Below are 17263 nucleotides of genomic sequence, written 5' to 3'. Positions count from 1 at the left end.
GCACACTAAATCTTACAGCCAGTGTTATTAATGCTATATTAAACTTTGTGGGTCTTAAAGGTGCCACTGGACTTAAACTTTGTTCTGTCTGAAAATGCCTTTCATTGTTCCACTATCCATAAGAATAATGCCCTGGGCACAGAGTGGTAAACTGCAGTACTGCAGTCCAAGCTCTGCTCACAACCTGAGTTTGATCCCTGCGGAAGCTGGGTTCAGGTAGCTGGCTCAAGGTTGACTCAGCCTTCCATCCTTCCGAGGTCAGTAAAATGAGTACCCAGCTTGCTGTGGGGGCAAAGTGTAGATGACTGGTGAAGGCAATGACAAACCACTCCATAAAAAGTCTGCCATGACAATGTTGTGATGCAACGTCACCCCAGATTCGGAAATGACTGGTGCTTGCGCACCTTTACCTTTATCCATAAACGGGTGTGTGTGTGTGCGTTATTATACTCTAGTATAGCTAGCACTATTTTAGCCTTATGAAGGAGTGTAGGTACACCTAAGTAAAGCTGTGTCTTTAGTGACTTACGCATAGCTGACCCTTTTCTTTACTGTCTGTGCCAGATCCCGAAATCAGAAATAATATGAACCATAAAACTATGGTGTTGTTGGTATATACAGAAAATTAGATGGGGACGGGTCAGTACATGAAAAACTGGAATTTGTTTCCGTGCTGCGCGCATGCCCTAGTGCTTGGGCCTCTCCAACATTAACAGTGAGGATACATAATTGGGGATCTCGGTTAACTTTGGTTTTTAAATGTTACCCATTATCTAATTGTGTCCTCGTCTTTATGTAATCCTGATTTGTCTGACTGAAAAATAAGCTGTTATCTTCAAATAGATGTCGTTAGTCAGTGCCTCTGGCCTTTTCCATTTTGAAGAGCTGAAGGCATAGCCAAGCATATCTTTGCGCGTACCCGAACCACGCTAAAAAATGCATTTTGGGCACATTTTCTTTAAAGTCTGAGAGTTTTTGCGGTACAACAGTAGCCCGCAGAATGCTGGGAATTGTAGTCTTTCACGCTGCTGCATTATGCCCCCTTTTTTTCCGCGGCGCGAAGTATGCCGGGAACCACAGTCCCTCCCCTGCTTCCCGCCTCGAGAGCCGCTTTTTCCACCGGCGTTTCCCAGCATGCCTCGCTAGAGCCCTCCTATTGATTGGCTGGTGGGTGTTGGTTACGCATGCGCAATCCCGCGCCCTGACTGGAGCCGCTTCCATGCAACGTCGCTGAGGTTTTTTTGGATCTGATACTGTCCAGGGTGGGTGGGGAGAACTGAGGAAGAGAGGACCAGGAGAAGACGGCGAGAAACGCAGATGCGGTCAAATATCTTCTCTCCTTGATTTGGCGACGGTTGCGACACGTCATACCGCCTGGTCGTGACGTCATATCTGTGTGAGTGACGTAGCTGTGGGGGTGGAGGAGCTGAGGAAGGGGCACTAGCAAAGGCGATGGCTCTTGGGATTGAATGGAGGTGCGGGGGAAAGGCCGGGGGTCTTGTATATAGTTGGGTGCGAGTAAAGAGGAGTATGGTAAAGGCGGGGACTGAGGTGGGTAGAAGGAAGACGGGGCGACGGTTCTGAGGCTGAAGAGGTGAACAACTTGAGGCTCAGAGAGCCAGTGAATTATTGAGTGTGCTCTGGTGGGGATGGAGGTACATAACAGAAGAGGACTTTGTTGTTGGGTGGTGAATGACAGGAGCTGGAACGGGGTGGACTGAAGTGGCAAAGGCATATAACAAATGTTTAGAATTAGTGGATATGAGATAATTTTTGGGGTTAAATCTGTAGTATGTTGTCATCTGACCTAGTAGATATTATTGAGAGAGAGAGAGAGAGTGTGTGTGTGTATGTAGTATATATGTATATATATATATGGAGTTGATTTGTTGTGGCTTTTGAGCTAATGTAATAAAATATTTGATGGTGATATAACAAGCAATGAACATTTGGCGGGCCTATGCTTTTTTCCGTTTAAAAATCCAGCAAAAGAAACAGGAATAATTATGTACTGCTGTCTGTAGACTGGGACCCTGTGATGACTGGCAAACACTGGGTGGATGAAATGTGGCCTTTGTCTGTGACACAAGAGGGAGGGAAATGGGGACTGGGAAATCTGCAAATCAGAGGAGTCCCCTAATATGTTATAGCATGGAGTAGTTCAGCTCTTCTTGGTTTCCCAGAGGAGGAAGAATTATTAGGGGTGTTCCCAGTCTTGGGAGGACATAATTTACTAGTAAGCTGAGAACAAACAAATGTTAGAACTGCCAAAAGCAAAACAGTAACAATAAGAACTGGCATAGACATAGAAACCACTTATTTGTCATCTTTTGTGAGAGCCTGCATGGTGTAGTGCTTAGAGTGTCAGACTAGGATCTGGGACACTTCAGGTTTGAATCCCAGCTCTGTCATGGAAACTTGCTGGGTGTCTTTGGAGAAGTCGTGTTCTCTCAACCTAACCTACCTCATAGGGTTCTGACCAATGTTCCCTCTAAGCTGTGGAGTCTTGTGACCAAAAATTCTACTTTGTGAGCTACTGGCACTATAATTGTGAGCTACTGCATAAATTAGCTTGCGCTAGGGCCATTTTTCCTGAGCTGAGAAAAAATGTGTGAGCTGGAGGCTAAAAAATTGTGAGCTAGCTCACACTAACTCAGCTTAGAGAGAACACTGGTGCTGACAGGGATAAAATGGAAAATAAGAGAATGATGAAAACTGCTTTGGGTTCCCATTGGGGGAAAAGGTGGGGTATATGCTAAATAAGTAAAATACAAAAGTGAAATTAATTTCCATACTTGGTGCTGATAAATGATTGCCACTAAAATAGCCAGCCACTCTCCTTTCTTATAGTAAAATTGTAATCTGAATATTCCTTTTGTTAGGAATTGTTGAAAGTGGCTTTGGAGGAATCATACAATGAAGAACCAAGATGGCGAAAGCAAAGCTGTGGTGCTACCACCCAGTCCTTCGAAAATAAACTGTAGTCTGGGGCCAGATGACAGTGACTTAGCTGAGTCTCCGATGATGTCTTCAGGAAGCTGTGATTGTCCACATCCACCTGAGCCATGTAGCTCAAAGCCTTTGGTTGATGGAAGTGGTGAAGCTCCAGCAAGTGAAGAACAAAGCAAGAAAGAGGGTTTGTGTTGTTATGGGCTATGTTGCCTTGGCAGTAATTACATCTGTTTGAATGTATATCGTGTTCTCTGACATAGGCTCATAATGGCTGTTACTCCCACCAGTTAGGGACTCTTTCTGTATCCTACCCCTTTCTGATTTTCATGCTGCCCATTTTTCTACAGGTAGAAAGTTTTCCCTCTTTTCTGCCACTTAACATGTGTACGCAAATTCTCAATGCTTCTTCCCAGCTCATCAAGACATGAAAAATTGGGGATAGTGGACAGAGTTATTGCTGACAAGACTTTTTACTGATTCTGTTATAGACTTGAGATAATTCAGAGCAGGGGTCCCCAACCACCAGTCCCGGTCCGTGACCTGCTGGCAACCAGGCTGCTCCCACCCACCCAGGGCCCAGGTGGACAAAAGAGACAAAACAGCCTCATTCATATGATCGGTGAGGGTCTTTAAATGGGAGGGGGAGGCAGGTTGGCCTTCTGCCTGGCCATCTAGTGGGGAGGTGGCAGAAACAACCCTAGTCTCTCCCCCCCCCCCCCATTTAAAGACCACTATGCAGGGGCATGAATGGGGGGGGGGTGGGAGCCTGGGGTGGCAAAACCCCCAGTGCTGCCCCCCACCCCCACCCAGTCCGTGGAAAAATTATCTTCCATGAAACAGGTCCCTGTTGCCGAAAAGGTTGGGAGCCACTGATTTAGAGCATTAAACAGCAGCACAGCTTAACATCACGCTATCTGTAAAACCAATAACAAGTTCAACTGTTGGTGGGTGGAGAAGATATGCTTTCCAGTGTGGCTTAGCTTGCTTAGAGCTGTCCTGATGTGTTCAGTTTGTAGATACCTTCCTATTACAAGAAACAGTGGAAGGGCACCTGATGTAATCTGCCTCAAGTCTCAGTGCGGAAGGGACTATATAGATAAGTAAGTAGTCCAAGATGTAACATAGTGTCTCATGTTTATACCTGTAATCCCTGCAGCATCTCTGACAGATGAGGCTGCATCCTTGCCAAATCAGTCTGCCACCTGTGATGTCTCTGAAGAGCTGAGTAGACAGCTGGAGGATATCTTGAACACTTACTGCATGGATACCAACCAAGAAGGGCCAGGAGATGACAGTGGGCAGAATGAGCCCGTAGAGCTGGATGAGGCTGAAAAGGGCCAGAGCGAGTCCCCACGGAATGGCGAGCAGGAGCAGAGTTGTCCTGAGATAAATGGGGAGAAAGAGAGCCCTAGGGGAGCCAATGATGAGGGTGCGGAGCGTGATCAGAAGCGAGCCCAGGAAAAAAAGAAGGCCAAAGGTCTTGGTAGGTGATTGGTTTTTTCTTGACTGTCATGCATTCTCTTCCTTATTAAAGCTAATCTGTGCCTTAATCCTATTGCGTAGAAATGTCAGTAATTGCTGTTGTTGATCTTTTATATTGGACTCTGATCTTTCTGTACTTTCTTTTGCGTTGAGAGTGCCTACACAGGATTTTCTGACTGCCATCCGCTCAGCCATTTGGTATCACAGATGTTCTGGCTGAGGTTGCTGTGTGCTTAAGTAGACTGAGTTCCAAAGTTACCGAATGGCCTTAATGATATTCCGTGCATACACATCCTGCCCAGATCTATAGTTGCGCTTTGGTCTTGCTGATGAAAATTTGCTTGTGCTGTCTCTGAGGGCGGCTGCTGTAGTTGTTTAGTAAGGTAGAACAAGCAGGGGACCTGAGAGGAACTCATGGTGGAGAGGAAATCCCATTCCTCAACTTCCCTCTCCCCCCTCCCTCTTTCTCCCATCTGCACCACTTCCCCCCCCCCCCCCCCACAGCTTTCTTGACAACTGTGCTGCTTTCTTTCTTCTCTCCTGTTGTTGCTTTCCACCAGCTCACTCTTGAGTAATGTTTAGTGAGGTTCTCAGGCAACTTCAGAAGGGTGACTGAGAGCTCTCAATGCTATATCATAAGGTGTCTTATTTCTTTAAATTGAACTGTCTGCAGTTTTGTTTTTTTTATTTAACCCACCCTCCTTCACTCTTTTTTCTTTCAGAGCTTTCTACAAATTTGGGGTTTCTCCCAGGTTTGTATGATGTGCTTCCACGTGATAAAAAAAGTTACAACCACAGGAAAAATTTCCACTGAAATCTATTGGTGGTTCTGTTACTTTAGCCCCTCCCCCTGGCATCTGGATGATTAACCAGAGATGTGCTGGGATTTTGCACCACACAACAATACTTTCCTGTATCATAATTAATCCTCCCTTGAAAATCTTTCCTTGTTGGTTTATAGGTATTTCAATTCTTTGTCTCCTTGGCTCACCACCCCATCTTCATACCACCTCATTCTATTATGCCTTAATGTGTGTCTGCTATGCCCTTTGTGTTCCAGGAAAGGAGATCACATTGCTGATGCAGACCCTCAACACCCTCAGCACATCAGAGGAGAAGCTGGCAGCCCTCTGCAAGAAGTATGCAGAACTGGTTAGTTCCTGGCAGGGCGAGAAGAAAGGATGCTTGGATGGGGTGGCGATGCAGGGGACCACTGAATGGGACTTCTCCTGGCATCTTCTTCCATTTTCCAAGAATCTGGTAGCTCAGAGGAAGATATCTGGGGATAACTTTAATTTCATACTATCTTGATGATTTGGATAGGCTATGCTGTTTCAAAGCCAGAAATTAAAATGATCTGTAACTGATAAGCCACAACAACGCTTTATAGCCTTTCTTGGTGCAAACTCTGCAGAATGTGACTCAAAATATGTGTGTGTTTGGAGTGCTCTTCCAGGGATTCCAGTCCTCATGGGGTAAAAGTCTGGGCTTGCTCAAGATCCAGCATCCTTATCCTCAGCATCCCTTGGTTGTTGCCATAAGTCCTCGGGCACTGATTGTTCCTAAATATATGGCTCCAGGTGACTTGTGTGGCTTGGACTGACCCTGCAGAGGTCAGTGCTTCAATTTTGCCATGTCCTTAGCTAGCCTCTATAGCTGATGAGGACCAACCTGACCTCTGCCACCTTCCCCAGGCTTCCTTTGGGGAATCAGTAATGTCCCAGTGCAAAGATGTTTGCCTTTCTCCAGGATGCTCCTTGCACTTTCAGAAGTGTGCTTGGCTATGTCCTTGGCCTTCTGCTAAGCCATATGCAATGTCTTTCTGAGAAATGGTTATATTCAGCAGAGTCAACTGTTAATGCTTTTTTAAAAATGTTGTTAATGATTGATCTTTAGGCTGCCATAGGTGTGTAATGATTTCTGGCTTGAATGCTGCCCTCTGTGGGGGTGAGGATGTCTCCTTTGATGAATGAGGACATCCTGGAGAAAGTGATCCTCTCACTGGAATCTTGAGACAGCACATGCAGCCAAGCACTGTGTCCTCCAAAGGGGAGCCCCCTCTCCGGGTTCTGTCATGTTTTCATCTGGAGACAGTGTAGGCCTAGAGCCTGCCACCTCCTCCTTAAAAGCTGTGCAGTTTGGAAATAGACAGTCCACTTGTCAGGCTAGCACCTGCCACCATAAAGAACATGAGCTGATCTTCCCCACAGCCTGGCATAGGATGGGAGCAGCTTTCCAGATTGCAGTAGATCCTGTGAAACCTGAGTTTCATGCAGAATGCAACCCTTGCAGCAGCCAACTGAACCGTAGAGTGGGAGAGCATGGTGTAGAGAGTGCTTGATAATTCAGAGACTGGTGTGTTGATTTTGGTGCTTAAAATAGGGAAGAAGGCTATCAGGACTCTGGAACAGGATTAATTTATTGTAGCTTAATCAAGGAGACCACTGCTCAATCTTGCACAGTTGGCTTATGTATAACCATACATCCCTCTCTCCCTCCCCTCCGAAGTTGACTGTAGCATTTTCCCTTCCTTTTTGCTGCTGTACAGTGATTTCTGTTCTTTATGCAGTTTCCTTTTCATGTTTGTCTTTCTCTTGCCAGCTTGAAGAGCACCGAAACTCTCAGAAACAGATGAAAATCTTGCAGAAGAAGCAGACTCAACTGGTGCAGGAGAAGGACCATCTACGGAGTGAACACAGCAAAGCGATCTTGGCCCGCAGCAAGTTGGAGAGCCTGTGCAGGGAGCTTCAGAGACACAACCGTACCCTCAAGGCAAGAGAGTCCTGTCCTAAGCCAGCCTAGCCCATTGCTGTTGCAGCTGCCTGCATGCCAGGGCTCTGTGACCAAAACCCCAGGGTTGCAATATATCCAGTGCTGTATTCACATGCAGCATCCTAGCCTTGAATAGCTTTTGAGACTGAAAGTTGGGAGGGGGAAATTTCACACTGTTTGCTCCATTAGCTCAGCCCTCTGTTCCAAGAAGGCAGCACAAGATAATTAACAAGAGTAGCTACCAGGTAATGCTTTTCTGGCCAAGCATGGCATTCTGAGTGTATCAATTTAAATCTTCAGAGTGAGTCATAAGAGATTGTGATGGGGTTCCAAGGCCCAGGAGAGGGGACAAGCAGGATATCAGGCCTGGCCGCTTGACTTGGGCAGGTGCAGTTCTATCAGGGCCCGTGCCTAACTTCTTTACAGTGACCTGGCCTAGAAATCCGTGAAGCTGTCTGTGTTGGGCTGGCCAGCTTGTTTTATCTTGCCTTTTCTCCAAGAAACATAACCAGAACACAAAGTCCTTTCCTCTCCTGTTTTATCCCTCCAGTAGACCTGTGACTTAGATTAGGCTGACTGGCCCAAGGTCACTCAAAGGGCTTTGTGGTAGAGTGGGGATTGAATTCTAATCTTCCCATTCTAGTCTGTCACTGCTACAGTGACATAGTGCCTATTCAGCCTGGCTGAGATTATTTCAGGTAGGGAGCTTTTCTAGCCCTGCAGCCTGAGAAATCCTTTAATTTGGAAATGCCAGGGATTGAACCTAGACCTCCTGCATATGATCTTCTGCGATTTAGTTAGGGCCACTCTCCCACCCTTGGACCGTGATAGTGACTTTCTCCCGCCCCCCTCCCCCCAACTAGGAGGAAGGTGTCCAGCGTGCCCGTGAAGAAGAGGAAAAGCGAAAGGAGGTGACCTCCCATTTTCAGGTGACACTCAATGACATCCAGTTGCAGATGGAGCAGCACAATGAGCGCAACTCCAAGCTGCGGCAGGAGAACATGGAGTTGGCTGAACGGCTGAAGAAGCTCATCGAACAGTATGAACTGCGGGAGGAGGTGGGCAAGCACCGAGACTGGAGTGTTTGCTGTGGGGAGTGGGGGGAGAGTTCAGCTTGGTTCACACAACGAGGTTAAAAGATCTTCTCAACTTAGTAGCTACACATCCTTATGTCTCCTAACTGTTTCATCCCTCTTAAAAATTTCTACATCCTCTAATGTGGGAGGGGCACTTTCTTTGCAATGTTACGTATGTATATAGGTGCTGACTTGCATATTGCAGCTGATTTACAGTGACCCCATAGAGGAGGTTGCCATTGCCTGCTTTTGCAAGGCAACACTCATCATCTTTGGTGATCTCCCATTCAAATACTAACCAAGACCCAACCCTGCTTAGCTTCTGAGATGTGATGAGATCAGGCTAGCCTGGGACATCCAGTTCAGATTTTACAGTTTTACTTGTGAAGTCATACATTGATGCTTATGCTCTAGACTAGGGCTTCTTTTGACTGTTGCTTTTCTTGTCTGCAGCACATTGACAAAGTCTTCAAACACAAGGACTTGCAGCAGCAGTTGGTGGATGCCAAACTCCAGCAGGCCCAGGAGATGCTGAAGGAGGCTGAGGAGAGGCACCAGCGAGAGAAGGACTTTGTGAGTCTTTGTTAAATGATCTTTGAAGAGGCCCAAGTCTGACTGCCACCTCAGTATGAAAAGGTGTTGTGGATCATTGAAAACATGATGTTTTTAGTGCAAATTAGAAAGCCACTAGAGCAGGGGTGTCAAACTCATTTGTTATGAAGGCTGGATCTGACAGAAATGAGACCTTGTCGGGCCGGGCCATGTCGGGCCAGGCCATGTGTGTACCTATTTAAGATTAGGTAACAGAGATATAAACGTTATAATGGACACAGACAAATGCAATTAAATATTTTTTTTAAAAAAAAAACACCTTAAAACATTAGGACTAATTGGTCTTAAAAGTGCTTTCTTTATATTTCTTCCATGGGATCCAGGGAACTGGGCAAAAGAAGCTTTGGTTCTTTCCTTCCTTCCTCAAAGGACTGAGGGGAGGAGCCTCAGCCAATAGAAGGAAGAGAGGCTTAGCTCTGCTGTGCAACTGAGAGAGTCTGGCAAAGCAAGCTCTCCCTCCCCTGCTTCCTCCCCAAGAGATGAGCCTCAGCCAGTGGAGAAAACAGAGGCTTTGCTCTGTAGCTCCTGTGTGATTGAGTAAGCCTGGCAAAACAAGCTGTTATGCAGAAGAAAGCAAGAGAGAAGGGAGAAGGAAGCAGATGACAGCCAGTAGCTGGGGGCCTGATTTGGCCTCCCGGCTGCATGTTTGACACCCCTGCACTAGAGGGAGTGTATTGTTGTGGTCCGGGAGAGAAGGGGGTGGGTCTTGATGGGTTCCTAGTTGGTGAAGCTGTGAGTGCTAGAGGATACTCAGGTGAGAGGTAACTACTATATCCTTCTGCGGGAAAGTTCTGGACTGCAGGGAGGGTTGTGCTGAGGATCTTGCAGAGTGCTTCCATTTCCATTCTGGTAGACAGATCTCCAATACTTATTCACATCCCTGTTCTTTATTCATGCCATTATTGCTCAGAAGGATGTAAAGTATAACAAGGAATGATTAAAAAAATGCTATCACAAAGGTGCCACAGCTTCTGTGTATCTTGCCTAGCTCCCAAAGCAAAATGGCAGCAGTTCACACAAGTCCATAGGGCCTAGCCTTGTGGAACTGCAGGCAAAAGCCCATGGAGGGGTGGCGAGAGTGCCTGCTGGTGGCCTTACCAGAGCATGTGTCTCCCCCAGATCAGTAGGACAAAGCTTCTGATGGGTTTTATTCTGCTCCCCTCTTTCAGGCTGGCTACACATGCTGCTGGCCACTTTTTCAGCCTGAGCATCTGGCATCATGTCATGATGGGGTGAAGAATAACTCCTCCTGCCTCAGCCAGTCAGGCTTCCAGAACTCATGCTAGCCTCACAGAGGTGGGAAGGGATCAGAAGGCAGCCCCTAGCCAGACAGCCCCACTAGTGGACCTTCTGATGGCACCTGGGGTTTTTTTTGCTACTGTGTGGCAGACTGGATGGGCCATTGGCCTGGTCCAACATGGCTTCTCTATGTTCATGCATATTCCTTTCGCCCAGACCATGAAGGTGCAAGGAGAGTTATATATTTATTTTAACACCTTTCCCACCCAGTTAGGGTCCCCAATCAGGGAAATGTTAAAACATTCCAACAATAAAACAACATTTAAAACAAAGTTTATAAAAAAATTCAATAAGAAAAGTAATTCAATAAAAACAAAAGACACACAACACCAAAATCAGATAGGACGGGCGTCGTGTTCATTAAGATTACCAGTTAGTATCCTGAACGGGGTCTCACTTCACCTGGGTCTGTGTGGCTGGCTCAAGCATGCAGGAGTACAAGAGATTAGATTGGATCAGTTTTCCCTGGATCCTCATGACAGCATAGCTAGGGGGAAAGGGCGCAGGGTCCATAAACGGGGATCTCTTCCCCAAGCACACACCTCTACTCAGGTCCTAGTGGCTAGAATAGGTTTAGCCTAGAGTCCCCCACAACTACAGGCAGCAGAGCAGCCCACTGGGTGCAGTTGGGTAAGAATCTCCCCCACCCCTCCCATTATTCTGTGAATGTTATGGGGATGGAGAGAAGATACAGTGCTGTTGTGCAGGGTGAATGCCTCTTCTTTCTTCTTTTCACCTCCATGCCCTTTCTTGCAGCTGTTGAAAGAGGCTGGGGAATCCCAGAGAATGTGTGAGCTGATGAAGCAACAAGAGACCCATCTTAAGCAGCAGGTATGTGTGTGTTTGTCTTTTTCTCTGTTTGAAAAAGGACAAATTGTTTCCTGATAGAAAGAGAGAGGGGTAATGTCCATTCCAGTCTGCTGGCAGAATTGGTCGGTGGTGGCAAGTTAAGGGATTGTGGCCTCCTTCTCCTAAACTGATTGGGGTGGTCACTATTAATTGCTTCTTATGATTAGCTTGACAGGTCTGTCTCCTCCCCCAGGCAGGATGGTACAGAATGTTGCTATGCTTAAAGTAAATTGTGCCTTAAGATCTAAAGGAAAAAACAGTTTGTTGTTTTTCCATATCTAAACCTCGGTGAGTTGCTGCAGCTTAAGCTACAAACACATCTCCCATTCCTTTCCTCTTTGCAGCTGGCCCTCTATACAGAGAAGTTTGAAGAGTTTCAAAACACCCTTTCCAAAAGCAGTGAAGTGTTCACCACCTTCAAACAAGAAATGGAGAAGGTATTGTATGCTTTGTGCCTGGGCTGAGGAGATTCTCATCTGTCCCTACTGCAGCTTCAAGGTGGTGGGAAAGCATTTTCTGCCTCTGGCAGAGGCTGACCTTAACTGTGCTTTTACATAAACCCAGGGAGAATTGACCTGTGAAGTATACCAGCTTACTTCCCAACTTGCTGCCCTGAGCATCCCCTGTCCCAGGCCAACTGCTGCTTGCAGTGTTTGTGGGTTTCCCAGGTCCAGCTGCTGAGAATGTGGGTAGTTGTCATGGTATGGGGAAGCGGGAGAAATGCACAAGACTGTATTGTTGCCCTTTAAGGTCAAACAGGTTCATTTGGAATTGGCTTATGTTAATTTTTTATCTTTCTTTCCTCTTCTTTTTCTCCCTGGTTTTCAATTCTGCAGATGACAAAGAAGATCAAGAAGCTGGAGAAAGAGACCACAATGTACAGGTCTCGCTGGGAAAGCAGCAACAAGGCTCTTCTGGAAATGGCAGAAGAGGTGGGGACAAGACTTTGAGGAGGGGTGAATTAGGCACACATTTGAGCCCTTGAGCACCAGCGCTGCCTGTGAACATCACATGTTTTCAGTTGAGAAAGTGGAATGATTCACAAAAATGAGAGAATGAAATGCTAGTGCATTCTCACAATACCTGGTTCTGCAGAAGTTTATCATTCATATCTGTGCTGTCATTTTGAGCTATTCTGTGCACTGAATTAGGCTTCCCTTGATGCACAGTCTGAGGTTTTGTTGCCGCCAATGCAGCACCTGGTGACTAGCTCCCACATTTGGTTGTTTAACATTTGATTGCTGGTCAGTCACTGGAGAGTGTGCATTGTGTTTTAAGTGCTGTCAAGTCACTTCTAACTTACAAGAACCTCATGGAGAGACTGCCTGAGAATTATCTACCTTGTTCTTTTCTCCCTCCACCCTTTCCCAGCTTGTTCCAGCGACTGGATAGTACTGCTATCTTGTTTCCCTTTTCCTAAAACTGTTTTGTTGTACTAGCTTAAGGATAGTTTCAGGAAGGTAGCCTTGTTGGTCTGCAGTGGAAGGAATAGATTTGAGTCCAGTAGCACCTTAGAGGTCAGCAAGATTTTGGGGGTATCTGACAAAGGGAGCTTTGTCTCTCAAAAGCTTATATCCTGAAAACCTTGCTGGTCTCTTAATGAAGTTTAAGGATGTTGGTGGTGGCAAGTGCTGTCAAGTTGCAGTCAACCCCGTAAGGTTTCCAAGGCAAGAGAGGAACAGAGGCAGATCCTTAACTACAGGGAGGCCTGGGGGTCCAGGCCCCTCCTATCAAAACCCTGTTCCACCCTTGTGGCCCCTCCTTTGAGTTCCCCATCACTCACCACCACTGCCGTTGCTCTGAACAAGTATGCTGCTGGCTGCCTTCAGTCCCTACCCCAGAAGAAGTGCCAGGTCAAGGGGAATGAGGAGCTGTGGCTGAGCTGCAGAGCCTCCATCCCAGGTCAGGCTTGCCTTCCTTGCAAACTGCAGGGCAGAGAAGCTGGTGGGGGCTGCCTTCAGCGGGGAGCTTTCGCTGGCGAAGGAAGGCTTGCTGGGTGAAGGTGAGGATTGGAGCAACCTGCCCTGGTGAACATGGCAAGGAGGAGGAGCTCAGGAGTGGCACTAAGAAGATTCTGGTGTGGCCATGCAGAGCAGCCTTCCTTGGGAGGGGGGGGGGTCAGGCAGGTGGCACCTGGGATCTCCTTTTCTCCTGAGGAGACTGACTTGCGCTGGCTGGCTTGTGTGCCCATCTTCCTGCACCTCTGTCACCCCCATGGACCTAACCAGAGAACTCCAACTGTCAGGTGCGGGGCATTGCAGAGCTGCAGGGAGGTGGTTATTGATGGTCCCATAGAACCTCCAAACAAAAATTGTGTCCCTGTGCCCCTCCAAACTGTAAATCCTGGCTGTGGCCCTGAACAGAGGTGGTTTGCCATTGCATCCCTCTATATAGCAACCCGAGATTACTTTGGTGGTCTCCCAGCCAAGTACTAACCAGGGTTTGCCCCAGGTAAGTGCTGAGAGCTGACGAGATCAAATTAGTGTTGACTTTCCAGCTCAGCGCTTAAGGATGTTAGACTCAGGCATTTGGGGTGAGGTCAATGTGTTGGGAGGGAGAGGCATTGATTAAACTTCAGGCTGTTAGTTCCTCAGTGCCAGCTGGTGGCCATTTCCCCTGAAGGTGGTTGAGAGGCGTTCTTCGAGTGACTTCTTAGAGATTTCTCTTTCAGGGCAGGGGCTCCACTACTTCAGAACGCAGGCTGGAGTTGACCTTCCTCTTCCCTTGCAGAAAACCCTCCGGGACAAAGAGCTGGAAGGCCTCCAGGTGAAAATCCAGCGTCTTGAGAAGCTGTGCCGAGCCCTGCAGACGGAGCGCAATGACCTGAATAAGAAGGTGCAAGATCTGTGTTCCCTGGCCTGTCCGTCTGCTAGCATGGGCACCCTGGAACCAGCAAGGGACCAATTGCCAGGCAACTCAGAGGAGCTGGCACCGCAGGGCACAATGGTGGGGGAATGCCTTCCTCGGGCACAGGCGAGGTGCTGCACAGGACCACCAACTGAGAGCCTTGGCGAACCAAGCATAGGAGCGCAAGCTCAGGAAAAGACAGAGTCAGCTGCAAATTGTTGAGTGAATGTGGAGGAAAGGGGAATGACTAGCAAACTTTGAGAGACTGACCTAGTCACCTTTCCTGAAGCCAGAGCTGGGGGTGAGAGCTCAGCCCTCCTGGGCCTTTGAGATTCTCCAGTTACAGGTTTTCACAATACAGAAAGCTTTTTTCTTTTGGTTGCTTTTTTAAACAAATCTATATATAACACAAAATTGTGCAGGGCAACCCCCACTTTTTATATATTTAGAAAGAGAGACAGAGAGAAACTAGATTGATCCACTTTGCTACGTGTTGTGTGACTTAAGACTTAAGGCAGTGTCGCCCAAAAACCTGAAGGATGACCCAAGGCCAATTTCTCACTCCAGTCTCACCCATTTCACAGTAGTGGCATCTCTTTGGCCCCTGCAGCTGAGTGGGTGCTATGCTATAAATACAAATGCAAAGCAAAAAGTGGACATCACAGGGACATGGAGGATTTTTCTCCCCTTCCTAAATGTTTCAAGGGGGAAAAATACAGCTCCCAAGTTTAAAACCAGTACAGGAGACTCAGGAGTTTGGTATGTTGTGAGTTGTTTAATTCTGAGATTGACTTTTTAAAAAAAAGAAAATAGAGTCTGTGTGGTTTTGTTTTATGGGGGAACATGAGACAGGCCATGGAGCCATGTCAGTTTGGGGAGAGGAGGTAATCCCTTCCAGGACTTCACTACTTCCAGAATCTATGTCTCAATAGCCTTATAACTTCACCGTTGCCTCAATGCTTATATGCACACACGCACAAGCGTATGTATTAAAGGTTTAATCCAAAGGTTTTTACTTCCTTAAGTGTTTTGCACAAGATGAATGTCCACATGCCTGTTTGTGCGTAGCAAATCCTTGGGGCAGGAGGGGGGGTAGCTTACCCCAGTGTGTTATCCTCCTCTCCATGGGGCCTTGGTAGCAAGTTACAGGGCAACAATTTGATTCCTCTTCCGCACACCATTAAGTAAGAAACACAGAACTGCAGGTCTGCTGCTGTGTGGAGCTTGGCAGCAGTGACTGGTGTTCTTTATCCTAACTGCACTTTTGATGGGCTGTCCTTTCTGCAGAGTCCTGTGGAGGAGAGAAAAAGATATTCCTTTTGGTCTTTAATAAATTCCTCTCCTGGTTTCAGCACACTTCTCTGTGGGGCCTAGTCTACTGTCATGCATTTTGTTCCACTTCCCAGTCTTATAACCAGCTGCAGATTTGCCTTTTGTGTGTTAGCCCTTGGCACCTCTTTTTTTGAAAGTTAACTTCCCTCTCTTTCTGGACCCCCCCCCTTTTTTTTAGGTTTAGCATTCCTTCTTGCAGAGCTGTTTGCACTCCAGGTGTGTGTTGCATTGTGAGCTGTTGCGAGCTGGTCTGTGGAAGTGGTTGGTGAGGAGGCACACATATGCCTATGGCCCAGCAACTTCTCAGTAGTTCAGCTTCTGCATTAGACTTCCAAATTTCGTTGTTCATTTGGCACAGCTCAAATGAGCAGAATCAACTTCCCCTTTTGGGGGATTTGCTTTTGTTTTCTTTGACCTTTTGTTGGAGGTGGTGATCCCATCAGTGGTTTCTGGCATTTGATGGAGCTGGCAAAAACAAGCAAAGTGAATATAAATGGGGACCACAACTCAGATCTTGGATGACTACTGAGTGGGAGTTGGCCACCTCTATCCAGTTTATTTCTCTGCTCTTGCTCTTTCAAGAGAACTTTCAGAACATTTTTAACAGCTGTGATAAAGATAGGCTATATCCAGAAATGTATGTATCTTTTGTATCCAGTACAAACAAACTCAATGACACATTTGGATCTTCTTCCACTTGGAACAGCAAGGTTGGATTTGAAACTTATATGAAGTTGGCCATTCCTAGACTCTTTCCTAAGTAATTCAAACATTTGGACAGCGCTTGCATGATTTGTATTGTTTCCCTGTGTATTCTTTCAGATACATGGATTAATCTTGAATTGGTCAACTTAACTGGGCTTTGAAAAAGTCACAAGTTTGTATAAGGCTGCCATTTTGAATTTTTAATAATCTGAAAGTGGTGATGTGCAGCTTAGAATGGCAGAATTCTTCAGCTTCAGAACCAGATCCTTGGGCTCTGGGTCAATAGGCTCTTGAGATTTTCCAGCCTGGACTGTTCCTTATATGCTGAAATACAGGGTGATACCTTGCTATTTATACTACAATATAAATTAAACTAATCTTGTATATTTCTTTCTTGTACTCTTCTTAAAAATACCACCCTTCCCCCAGGTAGTTCAGGAGTGACATAAATGGTTCTTCCTCATTTTATCTTCACAACAAACCTGTGAGGGATGCTATGTCCAAAGAGAGTGGCTGATCCAGTGTCCTCCAACAAGCGGGAATATGAACTTTGATATTGTTGCTCTCTCATCACTGTATCATGCTTGATTTTTCTCTAAATACAACAGGCTTCTGTTGCAGTTATGCTGTACCAAGACTGTCCTTCCAAAAACAGCTTGCTGTAAAAGCGTGTAGTGGTTTTGTGTTGCAGAAGTCCAGAAGCCCCTGTGATGTACAGAACTAATTCACAGTATCAGTTGGCTTCAAATTTATTTCCCTCCTTTTACGCTGAGGTTGCTCAAGGGTTAATACTGCTGCTAAAGAGATCCAAGGGAACATCTTAAGTCAGAAATCCTAGTACTTCTAACCAGGTTGGGCCCTGCTCCCAGGATCGCAGTGTGGTTGCTGAACAACAGGGGTTTCCAACTGATAGTTCACCAGCTGCTGCAGGCTAACTCCTGCCTCCCCTAGAAGACCTAGGAAAAGGGCTCTAGGCTTTTTCTAAAGCTTTTATAGGATTTTTTTCTGCACAACTTAGCTGAAAGCTTCCTTTGTGAGGCCCTTAATCATCCATGTACTGTTTCTAAGACAAAACAAAATTGTAACATTGAGGGTGGAGAGTATGGGATTTCTCTTGTTTTGTTACTCAGAAGTAGCTGTCATTGAAGAAAAGATTGGGTTCCCCCAGTGTACACTATCTACCCCTTTCCTTCTAGTTGTAATTAAGCATTCTTCTAAGGTGGCAGAAGTTTCACCAGCCTTCTATGTCAAGCAGAGGAAGGGCATGACTTTCCCCATCCCATTTACAACCTTACCTTCCTTCAGCCCTAGAATTACAGATGGGATTGCCCAGGAAG

General features: G+C 46.4%; 1 protein-coding gene across 1 annotated transcript; it reads left to right on the top strand.

The window, feature by feature from the left end:
- The first annotated feature begins 1090 nt into the window (after positions 1 to 1090).
- TXLNA (taxilin alpha) lies at positions 1091 to 14909 on the top strand. Its single transcript, XM_060257840.1, has 11 exons — positions 1091 to 1396; positions 2883 to 3136; positions 4109 to 4435; positions 5495 to 5586; positions 7036 to 7206; positions 8070 to 8264; positions 8736 to 8855; positions 10950 to 11024; positions 11387 to 11479; positions 11879 to 11974; positions 13773 to 14909. The coding sequence occupies exons 2-11, from the start codon at positions 2917 to 2919 to the stop codon at positions 14109 to 14111; spliced, it is 1728 nt and encodes a 575-aa protein (XP_060113823.1). The 5' UTR covers positions 1091 to 1396; positions 2883 to 2916; the 3' UTR covers positions 14112 to 14909.
- Positions 14910 to 17263: the final 2354 nt, after the last annotated feature.

Source organism: Heteronotia binoei, chromosome 17, assembly GCF_032191835.1.
Source record: "Heteronotia binoei isolate CCM8104 ecotype False Entrance Well chromosome 17, APGP_CSIRO_Hbin_v1, whole genome shotgun sequence".
NCBI lineage: Eukaryota > Metazoa > Chordata > Lepidosauria > Squamata > Gekkonidae > Heteronotia > Heteronotia binoei.
The sequence above is the reverse complement of the archived record's forward strand: the minus strand, read 5'-3'. Positions and strand labels throughout refer to the sequence as shown.